The sequence below is a fragment of the Helianthus annuus genome, chromosome 7 (genome assembly GCF_002127325.2).
Source record: "Helianthus annuus cultivar XRQ/B chromosome 7, HanXRQr2.0-SUNRISE, whole genome shotgun sequence".
Taxonomy (NCBI): domain Eukaryota; kingdom Viridiplantae; phylum Streptophyta; class Magnoliopsida; order Asterales; family Asteraceae; genus Helianthus; species Helianthus annuus.
Window position 1 is genome coordinate 126,553,187 of NC_035439.2, and position 17,754 is coordinate 126,570,940.

At 37.0% G+C, this 17,754-nt stretch overlaps 1 protein-coding gene across 1 annotated transcript; it reads right to left on the bottom strand.

Moving 5' to 3' along the window:
• Positions 1-3,580: 3,580 nt before the first annotated feature.
• LOC110866894 lies at positions 3,581-4,271 on the bottom strand. The gene is made up of 2 exons (XM_022116038.1): positions 3,857-4,271; positions 3,581-3,777 (listed from the first exon to the last, which is right to left on the bottom strand). Exons 1-2 carry the CDS (start codon positions 4,269-4,271, stop codon positions 3,581-3,583), a joined length of 612 nt encoding a protein of 203 aa, XP_021971730.1.
• Between the last annotated feature and the right edge of the window lie 13,483 nt (positions 4,272-17,754).

The following is a 17,754-nucleotide window of genomic DNA, read 5'->3' on the forward strand; positions in this document are numbered from 1 at the left end:
CCATGCCTCGACATGTAACCGTTCGGATATCTCTCTTTAAATTCCTTTAAAGCGACTTTCATCGCGTCGAGATCGTTACACCCGTTTCCTCGTGTGCGATCCTACATATTATAAAATAATAAGTGTTAAAAAAATATGAACTTAGTAAAGAAAATTAAAAAAAATATACAACGTTAAAAAATATAATTTTTACCGCTTGTTGGTAGAGGCCATTGAAAAAGTTTATTTTCGTCATTATCGGGCCCCATTTAGACCGTACTTGATGCACGGTCCGGTTACTTCCACCAACGGTGGCGTTAAAATGATCTAAAATCTTACGCCAAAAACTATCGCGGTTTTGTTGATTGCCCTTCTTTTTGTTGGTAGAGCAATGTACCCACGCCTTCGCCAACGCCTATTCTTGGACCTTTGTCCATTTTTGGCTCTCCATTTTTCCCTTTTTATCCCGACCGTCATCTTCTTCGTTACCGGCGTCTTCATCCACATTATATTCATCGTCGCCGGTGTCATCTTCATCGTCGCCCCAATTTTGAGTTTCGAGCACTACCTCCTCGTCCTCGTCGTCGTAAATAGGTAGAGGACGTTCAACATTTCCTCGTGTAGATGGAACTTGTGGGGAACGAAAACCATATGGGTCGAAGGCGGGGGATTGAGGAGGATCCATTGATAACAAATTTTGAAAATAGCCGAAATTGGGTTGAAGGTTAGGTGGTTGGGTGTTGTAAAAGGAGGGGTGTGAAGGTTGTTGGAAAAAAACGGGGGTTGTGAAGTATATCCGAAAGGGGGTTGTGGTTGTGCACTTGCAACGCTCGAACCACCACGAGACGGTTGCGAGCCCCGTCCTTTAGTTTTTCTCTTGGCTTCGCGGGGTTGGTTCTCCATTGCTCGGTTTGAAGTGGGTGTGGTTTGAGAGTATAAAAAATTAGTGAAGTGGGTGTGGTTTGAGAGTATAAAAAATTAGTGAAGTGTGTGTGGTTTGAGAGTATAAAAAATTAGTGGTGGGTGTGGTTATTTATATTTGTTTAAAAAGTGATTTTTTTTTTAAATTTGACCGTTTAAAAATAGCCGTTCCTCAAAAATTGTGCCAATTCAACGCGGTGAACAAGTGCCGAATCCCCTCCCCGAATCGGGTCCCCGCGGTGATGGCGGCGGTGTTCCCGATCAAGGAATGGGATCACCGCACCCTCTCCCCGACAGTGCCCCGGATACCCTTAGACATGTCAGTTGCATTTAGTCTGGAAAATAAACTATTAACAAGTCAAAAGAAGACTTTTATGGATGATAATTTGGGAACAGTTGGAATGGTCAACTTAATAATGTTAATGAATAATGAGATGTGACAAATGCATCTGAAACCTAAGCGATGGATAAACTCGAACTCAATCCATCCGGAACGGGTAGGGCTGTAAATGAATCGAACGAATACGAACGTGGCCTTGTTCGTGTTTGTTTATTGAGGAATATGAGCTTGGGCTTGAACTGTTCAAGAACGCTTACCAAACGAGATATCTTGTTCGTGTTCGTTTATTAAGGAAATGAACGTATTATTCATGAACACTTACCAAACGCAAATGAACTCAAACAAATGTTTATGAACATCAAGGAACCCAAACAATATATATTCACTTTAGAATAAAATATGCATAATTCATCACAAAGATTACTAAGAATCTACCAAAAAATAAATAGAGTTAACTGTCATTTCCGTCCCCGTGTTTTGTCCAGTTATGGCAGTTCAGAACAAATTTCAAATTTGTACCATTTCCGTCCCTTACATTCTTGAAACATGCTAGTTTCATCCAAAAAACCTAAGGTTGAATCGAATAATTGGACAAACCACAGGGATGAAAATGGCAGTTACCTCATGCGTTTTTGGACGGAACATATTTCAAGAATGTGAGGGACGGAAATGGTACAAATTTGAAATTTGGTTTGAACTAGCATAGGTGGACAAACTACAGGGACGAAAATCGCAGTAACTTACTTAATTAACATAATTATCCGAATCCAGCTTAAATAATTATCAGAAACATGATTAACAAATTCAAGAAATTTGTCAAACTTTAACACAAACTCAAATTAAAATGGTTACATAAGAGATGTTGGGATGAGACATATAGTATAACTAGGGTTTCAAATTTTTAAAAGCTAAAAACAATAAAACAAAAATACAAAATTAACAAATTCAAGAAATTTGTCAAACTTTAACACAAACTCAAATTGAAATTGTTAAATAAGAGATGTTGGGAGGAGACATATAGTATAACTAGGGTTTCAAATTTTTAAAAGCTAAAAACAATAAAACAAAAATACAAAATATAAAAATCTTTAAATGAACGAACACAAATGAATATAAATGAGCGCATTACCAAACGTTCACGAACATAACAAACAAACGTAGCCTCTGTTCATATCCATTTGTTTAACGTAATAAACAAAATTTCTTATTCGTGTTCGTTCATTTATTAATGAACGAACTTCCTGACGAACAGTTCACGAACTGTTAACATTCGATTCATTTGCATCCCTAAGGATGAGTAATAAGACGGGCATTCTGGTATAAGATTGATTCTAAAAAAAATCATATATATTACATGGGTATGGGTTTAAGTTATACCCAATTCCCTGAAACATACATATTATTTACTCGAACTATAACATTAACATTTTTCTTCTTCTTTTTTTGTCCTTGGGTAATTGAGTAGTTTACCGGTTTTTAAGTTTTACATTTGTAGTTCATTGGGAAATAATATTATATAAAAATAAACTAGTACCAAACATAATTATTGAATTTGGAATATGATTTTACATTCGGATATAAAAGTGCGATTACAATATCTGTTACACAATATCTTCCCTAAATAATCTAGTGGGTTTGGACGAAAGTTTTTGTTGTGTAGGGGTAGATGCCCGTGAGAAGTGGAAACATCTTTATTCCAAAGGCCCTTAGTGTCGTTGTCGACAACGTGTTATTAGATAGATTGATGATTACCGTTAATAGGCTACTTTCACACACATATATAATGGGACTAGTTGAGTAATTAGTAACCATTTAATTCACTAGGGTTATATATGAATTTAATGACTTTTGATAAATTCATTATTTATAAAGTTTTTAAGAATTATATTGTATTTACTGATCAAGAGATTATCCATCAAATTATTAGAAACTATAATGTATACACAACTTCTAAAACTCTATTTCATTCATTCATATATTACTCCACATGAATTGGGTAACGGCTCTATCTCTAAGACTATGTGTTATGGGGCTTGGTTAAAGGTTTGGATGAGAAAAAAGTGTTGTCACATAGGTAACACGTATGCACACTTTTTTCTCACTAAGGATTGTCTAAAAGAGGTGTAATGGTAGCCTGTAGGGGCTTGGTTGAGGATTAAGTAATCTATGTTTAATTATTATTATTATAATTTATTTATGTTAGTTTATATATTAACAAATATAATTTAATATAAATATACTTAGTCCATTAAATTTTAATTAAAAAATACAACTAAAGCAGAAAAAAGGAAAAAAACACATATTTTTAAAACATCAAAAATACAAATAAAATAAATACAACTAAGCCGACTCCTCTTCTGAGTCCGAGCCCAACTCTTGAGAATGATAACGCCAAACATGTTCAACCAAATCCGCACGAAGGGCGTTATAAAGGTCATCAGAACGAATTTCCGCGCGATTTTGAAGCCTCTGCTTGTTGCTTATCGTACAAGGAGGTCGTGGAACATCACCTTGATAGCTTTGGCATATCGCCTTACCTTCATCCTCCAAAATCATATTATGTAGAATCAAGCACGTGTACATAACATCTCTTATTTTTTTCTTTTGCCCACATACGTGCCGGACTGAAAATGATCGCCCAACGCTTCTTCAGAACACCAAATGTACGTTCGATGTCTTTTCTTGCGGACTCTTGTTTTTTTGTGAAAAGTTTTCCTTTGTCGTCGTGTGGGTGTGAAAACGCCTTGACAATAGTGCCCCGTTCTGGATATATACCATCGGACAAATAGTATCCATACTTGTACTCTTGTTCATTCACATAGAACAGTTGCCCAGGTGCAGCTTCATCAACAATCTCGTTGAAGATCGGTGATGAATGAAAAACGTTGATGTCGTTGTTGGATCCAGTTGTACCAAAGAAAGCATGCCAAATCCAAAGATCATATGATGTCGCGGCTTCAAGCATAATGCTTGGGCCTGGATGATCGCCTCGCTCATGATAACCTCGCCAAGCCGTTGGACAATTTCCCATGACCAATGCGTGCAATCGATGCTACCAAGCATACCGGGAAGACCGTGGACTTGTTCATGCACCTTGTATATTTGTTGAATGTCGCTCCATGTTGGCCTCCTAAGATATCTCTTACCATATATTCGTATCACACCTACAGATAATAATAATAATAATAATAATAATAATAATAATAATAATAATAATAATAATAATAATAATAATAATAATAATTTAATAGACTAGTAATGAAGATACTACTACTAACAATAACAACAATTAATAAGGGTGGACGGTATGGTAGCGGGGAACTTAATCGGGGTGGGGTTTTACCGCATGGGGAACCATTGCCAGGGGTATAATTGGTGAGTGGGGAGTGTATAATCGGTGTATACTCACCGAGTGTTTGAAGAGAGAGGTGGGAGGGAGAGGGGGTTATTGGTGGGTCTCCATTAACCAACCAATCATATTTTTTTTTTTGAAATTGAGTTGGTGTTTGACCATTGCTAGTGTTTGAGTGGAAAATGGGGAGTGGAGTGGAGACTTGACATGGCATGAGATTATTGTCTAGTGAAAACGGGGAGTGATTGACCACTCCCTCCACCCTAACATTTAAAATACTACCTTGGCAAAAATATTCAAGACTATTGCGCGATACTTTTTCGGACATTTTTAAGTATTCATCCCACGAGTCCGGTGAGGTCTCGTACGCAAGTTGGCGAATAGCCGACGTACATTTTTGTATACCCGAAAACCCGAGTACTCTCATAGCATCACGTCAAAATTCAAACGAGTTTTGCAAATCTCTAACTACTAGTAGAAAAAGTCGCCGACTCATACGAAAACATCGTCGACTCATACGAAAACGTCATCGACTCATACGAAAACGTCGCCTAAAAAGATTTTCATTGTAAACCGGGCTTTCAGAAAAGTAGTCACGTACCAATAGTTCATGAGCCGCTTCACGATCCCGATCTAGATGAGGCCTTCTCGTTAAGGGTTGTGGAGTTAATCCATGGATTACTTCATTCATAAATTCATAAATTCGATTGCTAACTTGACCGAGTCCACGATGACCGTGTCTTCCTCAGAATCCGATAATGAGGATGAAAAATCCATGGTGAAAATTATTTAATCTGAAATGTTTGAATAGTATATGTGAGAGATATGAGTTTAAATAGATTTTGAAAATAAATATATGTATATATATACATATATATATATATATATATATATATTAACTTTTCGTTACCATCGACAGAATGCAACAACTTTCAAAAAATAAAGCAACAACTCATGCAACAACTTAATGTTCAAGTTTCAAAAAGGTCCAACGGCAAAATGCAATAGCTAATTCAAAAAATTACAAATAACTTCAAATAAAAAATTGCAAATAACAAAAAATAACACAAATAACTTGAAATAAAAAATATCAAATAACTAATTGTTGTTTCGTTTCCAACAATACTCCGCGCGAATTTCTTTCTTAGTCATCTCGGCAAACTCACGATCTTCTTCGGGGTTATTAAGATTGATTCCCGTACGAGCGTTGGAAGTCTTGGTTCATTTTGATGATGGACCGTCAACCACTAAAGGAACCAAGTGCCACTTTGTAGATTTTTTCAAAATCTCCCAAATGAGTCTGTGAGAAAACATGACGTTCATCTCTTGAAAATACTCATCCATTGTATAGTTGTAAACATCAAAGTTACTTTGTCCGCTTTTTCGATTAGGCCAATTTTTATTATAAGGATTACAAAATAAACCGAATTTTCAACGAATTTCGTTCCAATGACCTGAAATTATGTCGACGGGACGACTTTTATTTCCAACACTAGCACAAAACAAAGCTCGAATCCGGTCCCAAAATTGTGTTTTAGTTTGATTGATGCCTACACAAAAAAAATATATATATAGAAGTATAAGTTATTTTTTTAAATAATTAGTGTAAAAAAACGAACAAACGTGTTAGAATAAATAAATAAAAATTACCAACACGCTGATCTTCCGAGACGCCAACCCAAGCACGCGCTAACGCGCATTCTTCCTCGACCTTCCAACACTTAGCCCTTCATTGTATGGATCCCGATGACTCACCGGCTTGTTTTTTCTTGTGTGAGCGTTTTTTTGGTTCGAGTTCAGGTTGGGGTTCGGGTAGGGTCAATGGAAAGAACGATTTTTGTAAAGGGGCTTGTGTTTCGGGTACCCATTGTGTTTGTGAATCAAGTAAATCCCAACCGCCGGCCCCGTATTGTTCGTATGAGTCTAACTCAAACGAGGGTCGGTAATCACCTCTTTAATCTATAATTTTTATAAAATTTGAAGTTAAAGATTATAAAAAGTTTAAGAGGAGAAGAATATTTAGAGTGGTGGGATTTAAAATACAAAATGTGAGGTTTATATAAGTGTTTAAAATTAAATTTTATTTTCATTTTTAATTGGTATTTTTGAGTATATGAATAAAAATATTACCGTTTGATTATTTTGGTTTCCAAAGTCAACTTCATAAAAGAATCTTTATGTCACCAACCAACAACCAACTATATTACTTTTGCAGCACCTTTTGCAGCACAAAATGTCGTGGCTAGCCGCAACTAATTTGCCCAAAGCCCCAATTTGCTCCAAGGTGTTATGGTGTATTTGGGCTTTGTTTGGTCTAAGTGTATATAGAAGACGTTGACCGTTAATTTAATTAGTTGACCATTAACTCACTTCATCGATTTCATCAATTTCTTCTTGTCAATCTTGTTTCATGATTTGATTAAGGGGAAAGTACCAAAATGTTGTTTGACCAACATGATTTACTAAATGTCACCCTCATGTTTCTTTGGAATAACGCCTCAAGCATAGGATGAGTCGATATGTCAGCTATTGTGTTCGTTAAGGTAGTGCTGACACGTGTCAAGAATCATGGATTGAGTTGACGGCTAACGCATCAAAGGCAAAAAGGTGGCTGATGCGTCGGGCTGACTCCTCCAAGTGGCTTGGCTGACTCCTCCTAGTAGCTGATGCATCAGGCTGACTCCTCCTAGTGGCTTGGCTTACTCCTTGGTTTGGATTGGCCGACTCCTTGTTTTGGCTCCGCTGACCCCTCGTTTTGGATCCGCTGACCCCTCGTTTTGGCTAAGCTAACTCCTCAAATTTTATTTTCTTTTCCACATTTTTTAATTTTATTTAATTTAGATATCTTATTATTTTGTTGAGTCTATAAATACGCAACCTTTTTGTTTGGTTCTTAAAAAAAACGGTTTTCCAATGGTGGCTTAAGATGCATCAGCTTATTTTTATTAATTTTTAAAGCTAATTTAAAATAAATGAAATATATTAAAAGAAAATTTAATATGGAATCTCTATAATTTTTTTACCATATTAGTCAGGTAATATTATATAATAATTTATCGAGATAGTTGGTAACGAGCAACAAGCTGCGCTGCTACCCCTTTTTAAATAGCAAAACTAAGCCTTTTAATAACTACGTCCATAGATCTCGGGGTCATAACATTAGTATCCATAGCTAATCACAAAGTTAAAAAGTTAATATCAAAAGTAGTCGTTTTCTTCAAACATGAACGAAAAAATAGACGTTTTGTTTTTCAATGTAAATGAAAAATCACTTATACTTATATTTCCACATGATGTTTTTCTAAGCTTTAAAATTGCAGGTACCGATTTTCTTTCTAGGTTGTTTGGATCAAGTTCTTCTTTCAACAACTACTTTTGATATTAACTTTTTTATTTTGTGATTGGCTTTAAAAAAATAATAAAAATAAGATGATGCATCTCAAGCCACCATTGGAAAACCGTTTTTTTAAGAACCAAACAACATGGTTGCGTATTTATAGACTCGACAAAATAATAAGATATCTAAATTAAATAAAATTATAAAGAAATATGGAAAAGAAAATAAAATTTGAGGAGTCAGCTTAGCCAAAACGAGGGGTCAGCGGAGCCACAACGAGTAGTCAGCCAAGCCACAATGAGGAGTCAGCCAAGCCACTACGAGGAGTCAGCCAAGCCAAAATGAGGAGTAAGCCAAACCACTAGGAGGAGTCAGCCAAGCCACTAGGAGGAGTCAGCCAAGCCACTTGGAGGAGTCAGCCCGACGCATCAGCCACTTTTGTGCCTTTGATGCGTCAGCCGTCGACTCAATCCATGATTCATGACACGTGTCAACACCACCTTAACGGACGCAATAGCTGACATATCGACGCATCCCATGCTTGAGGCGCCATTCCAAGGACGCATGAGGGTGACATTTTGGTAAATCATGTTGGTCAAACAACATTTTGGTAATTTACCCTTTGATTAATCATGTTAGATTCAAGCAACGCATCAAGTGTTATTACCCTCAATTCATCAAATCCTCTATATCTTCATCCTTCAGATCATCATCATGGAATGAATTTAGTCTCAAAATCCTTTGATGGAACAGGTTTTGGTGCGTGGAAATGTGCGATGACGATTGCACTGTCAGCAAAGAAAAATTATCTTTCGTCAATGGAGTTTCAACCAGACCTAATTATCCTTCTCTTATTTCTCAATGGCAACGATGTAATGATATGGTAATTTCTTGGATTCTCAATACTTTGTCTAGAGATATATTTAATAGTGTTCTTTACCCTGAAACTGAATACAAACTGTGGAATGAATTGAATGATAGATATGGACAAGCTAATGGTACTAAAATTTTCCAATGGTAAAATTTCTTGTGTATTGCAAGCTCCCTTAGTGAAGAAGCCACTGGTTCTTTGTAACCCTTGTGGAAAATTCTAAACTTTAAAAAACCTTTTCTTTTGGAAGTAATTCATTAACTGATACTTAAACGTAATCAGTTTAATGTGGCGTACACACCGGGACAAGGACATAAGCTACACATACCTTAAATACCATTTATATAACTTAGATATAAGTTTTGAAGGGTTAGGAATGACAAAAACACGTTTATACAAGTCAAGGGACCATTTTTGACAAACTGCGAAAGTCTGCCCAAACCCCCAATATACGAACCATGTGTACGAACCTAAACATTTTTGTATTCATTAAAATCTTGTATTTATTTGCGAGAATGTACAATTTCAATCGTTGCACAAACTCGATCATTTTCGTGTTCGATAAAGTTTTATACTTTATTTGTGAAACGCGTAACCGTATGATCGAACGAACCGTCATCCATGACATTTCTAGGTAAAATCCAAGTTACATATGCCTTAACACCTTTATATAACCTAAATATTGGGTTAAAATGGGTTAATAGTGACAAAACGCGATAATACAAGTCCAGGGGCCAAATTTGCCAAAAAGCAAAACTTGGCCCCCAAGGAAGCCTTGCGGACCGTATGCACACACCCCTTACGATCTGTAAGGGGTACCCAGACAGAAACTTTGTGCAGTCACTTGTTTCTTTGCTTGATACCCAAGTTCACGAAAATACCAGCTCCTAACCTGCATTTAACATGTATTATGGCCACCATAAGATCATGACACCTCATGGACACATGGAATGATCTTGTGGGCTCCTAAGCACTATAAATAGCAATCAAATTCTTCCACTTTTCCTTGCTCATTTCAGAATTCTCTTCTCCCACTCTCTTGGAGCTTGCTTCCAGCTTTGGAGGCCTCCTAACTGAGTTCTTATAGTGTTCTTCAACACAAGTAAGTACTCTTCCTAGTCTATTTCATTTATTTGGTCATTTTTGAGCTAAAAGTTAAACAGTTTGACTTTCTGTTTGACTTTCGGTTCTGACCATAATTGGTAAAGTCAAAGTTCAATTGAACTTTGCAACATGATCGTAATCACAAAGGTTATAATCCCTTGCGATTGCACCTTCTGATTACCACGTTTACTAGGCGAAGTGATGAGTCAAAGTTTTAGTCAAAGATGTGCATAAGTGCATTTTGCGACAAAATGGTTTTCGGGTTTTAAAACATAAAGTTTTGACACCAAATCAGTTTTATAACTTAATTAGACATGTTACAACATGTCTAACTCGTCATTTCTAGTTTTATGCTTTAATAGGGTCGTAAGTCAAGCGATTTTGACCACCGCTTTGACTTTTGAATCCGACCCATTTTGTCGATCTTAGGATTCGACCAAATGCATTTTTAGAACCATAGTTGTATAGGGAATAACCCTATGAGGTTTGGTTAGTTTTATGATGAGTCGATTGTTATGTACTTTAAAATGACCAAAATGCCCTTTTGCGCATAAATTGATTTTAAGCATATGTAACCAAAGTTTTGACATCTAAACTGATGTTATAACATAATCAAACTTGTTTTGGCATATAAGACTCATCATATGACATATTTGACCATCCAATCATATAATTACGCTTATAACCCGTTAAAGTAGTGTAAACTACTTTAACGAGTCATAACGGGTCAAAAGCACTTAGGATCCTTCCCAAATCAGAATGTTAAGCTTATTAAACCATATCATATGAGTCCCAACACTCGTTTGGTTTGTAAGACTTCATTTTATCCGAATCCTCTGATTAAAGTCTCGACACACTAACATAGTTATCCGACACATTAGGACACGTTTGAGCTTTGTTTATTCCGTTGATCAAGGACACATACGCAATCCCAAGTGAGTACATAGTTCCCCTCTTTTACGTTTTCTAAGTGTTTTGGGGTGATTCAAATGTGCCTATCACTATTTTCATGATTTCGAAACTATATGATTCTATATACATAGTACTCTACCCATTAATGATTTGAAACTGTTACCTATGGCTTAAATAATAATTTTCAAAATTTGTAAGACCCTTGTTGGTGCGTATTTGTATTCATGCCTAAAATACATTCATTAACAATGATCAAGCCGATTGGTAGTATGATATAACGCTATAGGACTTGACACTATGGCACCTGAGGAAAATCCACAGTCATCTCGACCTACCACTTTATGTCTCTGAGACCGCTTATCAAATTTCGGGACGAAATTTCTTTCAAGTTGGGGATGACGTGACAACCCAAACGTTCAAGGTCAACATTGTTTAATTCTGAAATCTTAACTCGTGTCGTTAATCTTTATACTTCACATTACATGTAATTATGTTTAACCATACTTGATAGTGTCTATAGGTGAATGATTGTTAAATTGTTAAATGTTAAGTGGTTACATTTTATAGATATGGATGCACATTAATCTAAGTCGCATACCCCCACTTTAGCCGTACACTCCCACACCCTCATGTCTCTTTGGGTTCTCGGCTCGGTCTTTCTTAGCCCAAACTAAGCCCAGCCCATCTTTTTCTTTCCCTTGTATGCGTGAATGCATGTAGAGGAGCGCACAATCTCTTTCAAAACAATTGCAAACCCTAGTCTCCTTTCAAGCAAGTGACGGCAGTGATCCCCCTTCGAAGCATCATCTCCCACGATCGAGCTCTTTCTCTAGAAGCATTATCTTTCACCCATTCTAACAAACAACTCTACCATCTCTCGGTTAGTAGATTTGTCTTTGTTTTAATTCTTGTTATTGTTTTTGGCCATGTGCAAACTTGTTGATTGATTTGTATGAGTGATCATGGTTTTTGTATGATCTAGGGTTGTTGCTAAATAATTCTGTTGACAATAAGAATCATGATATTAAGGCTTTGGTGAATTTCTTGTGATAGCTAAATGATTAGATCTGATCTGAAAGTGTTCATAATGCTAACTAATGTATATGATGAACTAGGGATTCATGTCAATCAAATATAGTATAGACGGCTACGTGCGAATTAGGGTTTGTGATTATTGATGACGGTATAATGATATATGAAAACTGCAAGTTCATGATCGGTGTTAATGGTTATCGCATGATTTGGTTATTAATGAGTTAATGTTCATGAGAAATGACGAAAAGATTGTGAATATTGGGAAGTTACTGTTTTGTTCGTGCGAATCATGGAGGGTTATGGTTTAATCCATAAATCACTGCGAGGTCCAACGGAACCCACACACCCTCTATGTCGCACACTACGGTTTTGAATGCTCATGCAATGCACCTGGTGCACTCATTTGATGCTAAGCCACACACTAAATTGAGGTCGCACACTCTTATTATGTACACTCTTCTAATACCCATCGTACAATTACGTAATGCATGTCGTACATTAAAAAGGAGGCCGCACACCCTTACTTTGTCGCACACTCTCATTAGGCCTTGAATACTTATATTGGGCCACATGCACACACTCTTGTAACTTGGACTGTGAAGTCTGCTGGATTGCATAATCGTAATCAAGTTGCACACTTTCTTAGGCTTTACACGGTATTGGGCCGCACACTGGCCATTGGGCCACAAACCGAAAGTGATCCGCACACCATAGACAGGTCGCACACTTGAGTGTGGACCGTACACTCTCTAAATGGGCCATATGTTAATGGACCGCACACTAGGGTATACTATTGTAAGAATATCTGAGTTACTGTTCATATGTGTAGAATATGAAACATGATTATGTTAGGCCGTTTATCTCCGGATCTGTTCGAGTAGAATGTGGGTGGATCGATCAGAATCAAGGTGCGGAATCCCTTGATAATGTCACAGAATCAACAACGAAAAGTTCAACGTTTAACGCGTCTGAATTCTATTCAAAGATGGTGAAAATACAGAGGATCCGGTAGAACTCCAGACTAGCAGAGCTTCGCTACAAGTTCAGCAAAAGGTCTTAAACACAATGCACTAGCCTACTATTTATAGGCAACCAGGGAGTGGAGAAGTGTCACCCGATCGGATGACATACGTCGCCCGACGGATTTCACTTTTACATTTACGCGCCATTCCCTGCATTGTCTAGACACAAACATACATATACAAACATATACAAAAGTACATACACAGCACAAAATATACAAGACTCGATGCAGACGGAAGCTAATATGTTGTTGAAGAAAAGATCCCCAAACGGGACACACCGAAAGTCGAGCCATCATCTCTCTGCCTGAACGGAAGTTCTAACCTGAGCTCTCATGGCCTCGCACTATCCGTTACAAAGATCATTATTGTACGTTCACCTGTAAGACTTAATATAGAAGTCTGGATACGAGAGCATATTCTGAGGTGGGACACGCGTATAAGTTAAGCTATTAAACCACTAATTCGTATCCTGAATAAGTTGAAATTTGTATGATAATTTAAAAAGGATCAGCATATCGGCAATCTAAGTGAATTGTTTAACACTTAGTGTGTAATCAAGCTCAACGGTACTTGTAACCAGTCAGTAGCTGATATGATCCCCTAACACGCTCACCAAAAATATGTTTGTAAATAGTTTACTTTCATTGCATTTCATTTCATTTTAGCATTCAAAGTCCCCAAAAAGATTTCTTAGTTTTTCTAGCTTAAACTTTCTTAAAATCCCAAAAAGATTTTACATTTCTGCTTTAGTTTCTCGACAAACCAAGGTAGAAAGCTGATCTTCAGACTCGCAGTCATGAAGCAGAGCAGGAAGTTTCTGAACTAGACGACAGGGTTGGGAGCTAATCTTGGAAAAGGTTTGAAAACTCAAAAGTCAAAGCAAGTTCATTAAGTTGACACTTGTAAATTTTATGGAAAATGTGTTTGAAAATTTGAACAAAATGTCAGTTTGTTTCGTTTCGAGTCAACCAAGGTCATTAACTTGGACTTGGTAGACAAATTAAGTGCCTAGGGTCATTAACTTGGACCTAGATACTTAAGTGGATTTCTAAAACTGACCAAATCTGATAAAACGGCAAAAGTTAAAAGGTCAAAACACAAAAAGTTAAAGAGAGGTGTTTGGATCGGATGACAATCCGATCGGATGGCAATCCGATCGGATGGCCATCCGATCGGATGGCCATCCGATCGGATGGCCATCCGATACTTGGTCACTACTATATATAGAGGTCAATGCTTTCAGTCAAACCTTTACTCATTCGAGCGACCATCCGATACTCTCTCAAACACTTTCACTTTCTTGATCTGATTTTCACATTCTTGCTTTCCACACTTCATTGGATTGTTGGCACACTCAACCTTCACAATAGGAAAGGTAAGATTTCAAATTTTTAACTGTTAATTTGATGTTATTCATGTGTCAGCGACTGTTCAGACCTTAATCCTTAGATCTAGGCAATTTTAATGAAGTTTGATAGATTTTGAACATAGGGTTTTCTTCACGAGCCTTAGATATATAGGTTTACTGTCTCAATTTGTGCAAAAACATGTTAGAATCCATAGATTTGATGTTTAGAAGTGTCGGCCATCGGTGCACTAAAAGTGAAATTAAACTCAATCTTGGCCGAATTAAAGAAAATTGAACATAGGGTTTTGATCATCGGCAAAATCTCTACGTGGATCTGTGTTCAATTTTGTGATTAACTTAGAAAAATTTTTGATGTTCAAAGATCAATCATCTGTTCTTCATGTTCATTGATCGAGTGGCAACTCGATCGGTGGCAATCCGATCGGATGGCCATCCGATCCAATGCATTTTACATGTTTGAAAATTTTCTAAGTATTGCCTTGATTTTTGTGCCCTAACTGTTAAGATAGTTGTTTTGGATAGAATGGCATCTCGATCGGATGGCAATCCGATCGGATGGCCATCCGATCCAAAACACACAATCCAAGGAATGTTGATAACATGCCAATGTTAGAGTGGCAATCCGATCGGATGGCAATCCGATCGGTTGGCCATCCGATCCTCATCACATAATGACAAAATTTTTCATCAACTGTTTAAACTTGTCATGGATCGAGTGTCAATCCAATCGTATGACAATCCGATCGTATGGCCATCTGATCCATATCATTCACTCTCAAGAGTTGACTTGTCAATGGGGCTTATTTATCTGTCACATGGATCGAGTGACAATCTGATTGGATGACAATCTGATCGGATGGGCATCCGATCCATATGCACTTGATTTGTATATTACATTAGATGGTTCATCGGATCGGATGGCAATCCAATCGGATGACCATCTGATCCTCAGTACTGCATAGAGTGTAAATCCCAGTGTTAGAAAAATTTTGAGTTTTCAAAATTTTTATCACTTGTCTCTTTATGTCTTGAAACTTGTGCAAATGCTAACAATGTGTATTATTGCAGGCAAGAGCATCAGATTAGGATAAATCTCACAATATTTACTGTCTGTTGGATGCACATTATACAGACGCAACTCCGTTTAAAGTCATGGCAAAATTTTTGAGGGAGAGTAAGATTAATAAGGCCTTAACCGATTGAACAATAGTATATGAATCACATGTCAGAAGGTTTTGGAGTTCGGTTAGGTATGTTGAGGATGAAAAGATGATTTGTTCAGCTATTAGAAAGAAGGATGAGAATAATCAAGATATAGATGTTGAAATCAAGTTTAATGTGGGAGACTTAAGACGAGTTTTGGAGTTAGGAGATTCTGATAATGATCCTATCATTATTCCTGAACGATTATGCAAGGGTTTGTGGTGCAGAATGGGTTTTACAAGACATCTGAATGGGAAATATCTTAAGACTATGTTTAGTCCACCATATAAGTTCCTAATTCACTGTGTAGTGCATGCTTTGTCACATCGAAAGGGAGCGTATGATGACATCAGACTATATCATGAATATCATTACATGCTTGGTGTTGAACATGCCATACAATGTATCTCAAGTGATATTTGACCATATGGTAGACAATATAGGAAGTGGAATTGGTAAGTACATTATGTACCCCAGGTTTATCCAGATGATGATAGATGATCAAATTAAAGACCTTCCAAAGGATCCTGCTGATATATTAGGTCTACGAAACATGACAGCTGATACTTTAAGCAGATTAGCTTCATATAAAGGTCCAAAGAAAGATGATCCTGAACCAAGGGCAAGGAGAATGATTTGTAAGATTGATAATCCAGCGTATGTTGCTCTTGAAAACGATGCATGGAGACATGAAAACAGCAATTCAGAGAATGAAGATGACAGGATGAGGGAGATGAATGAGAAAAAGCTTCGATATTGGTTTGTGAAAGATGGCAAAAGAAAGAGAACACCAAAGACATCCCCAACTTTATATGCTCCAAAAGTGTCAACACCTAAGATTGTTGTTAAGGGTATAGTTGAAAGGGGGAGTCATAAGAGAAATTAGATCTTAAAGTTGTTATATTTGTCTAATGAATGCTTCAATGTCTGTTTTGTAGGGCCTTCAAAGCAATCACCACCAAAGCTAGTTGATGAGCCAGTCGTTGATCCAACAGAGTTGATAAGAAAAGGAGCTGATATTCTTAATATGTCATATGATGATTATCTAAAGAAGAATGTAGAAGCTACTGCTGCTCAAGGTCCAAGTGTTGAAAAGATTGATAAATCTGCAAAGCATGTAGAGCCTGAAGGTGTTGTTCATAGTGATTCAAGTGATGCTGATGATGAATCAACAGAAACAGAGCTAGAGATTGATGTGTCAAAGATTGGTTATGGGAAAGTCCAGTTGAAAAAGAAGCCACTGAAAAAGAAAAAGAAGGGATCTGATGATGAAGATTCAACTTACACTCCAACAGCTGAGGAGAAAAAGAAGCTAAGGATAAAGCGAAAAGCTTTTCAAACAGGAGTCATTCCAAGGAATGTAAGGGCAAGGAAAGGAAGTGCTTCTATGGCTGAAGGTCAAAGCGACAAAAGTGAAAAACACGTGACAACTTCAAAGTGTTCTGAAGCTGAAAAAGATCAAAATGTTGAAGTTCCTAAGGTTCCAGAAGTTCAGAAGAAAGCTGGTGCTGATGATGAAGTTGAGATTACTAATGTGAGGGTTTCTACACCACCACCACCACCAGAAATCCTGAAGTTCCTAAGTCTTCAAAGCCAAAGAAAACCATTCTTCCTGATCTATTTGAAGGTTTTCCAAACATTCATGGTGAATACAAAGATGATATTCTTTCTGGTGAAGAGTTCGATATGTTTCATATGCATCTGTCAAAGCTTTAGAGAAGAAAGTTAGTATTCTTGAGAAAGAAAAAGCCAAAGCAAAGGCTGATCGTGATGAGTTAAAAAACAACTTGAAGAATTGATGAAAGTGAATGAAGAGATAAAGTCTGTCATGATCAAACAAGCGAAGAAGATAAAGAAAATGGAAGAAGATGTTGATGATAATGCTCAGCTATTTGAACAACTTTCTATGAGATTACTGATCTACATCTGAAGAACAAGAAGTTGAATGAGATAAATCAGACGATAAATTCATTGTTAAGTGAACTTCATGAAGCATCAGCTAATGAATTCAAAGTGATGAAGCTTGAGATGGAAGCACTGAGGGCTGATAAAGCAGTAAAGGATGAGCAGCTCAACATGTTATATACAGTGATGGAACATCATCTGGGTATCGACGTTCAATCCATTTACAACAACATAGAGATCAAAAGAGTTGAAGAGCGAAGGGCTCAGAGAGAAAAAGAGTTGGCTAAGGCTGCAACTCAAAGAAAGAAAGGTTTAGTTGTGGATACAGAAGAGATACTTAGTTCTTCGAGTCAAGCTGATGTTGAAATGATGGATGCTGAAGTGGATCCTAAAGGATTTGT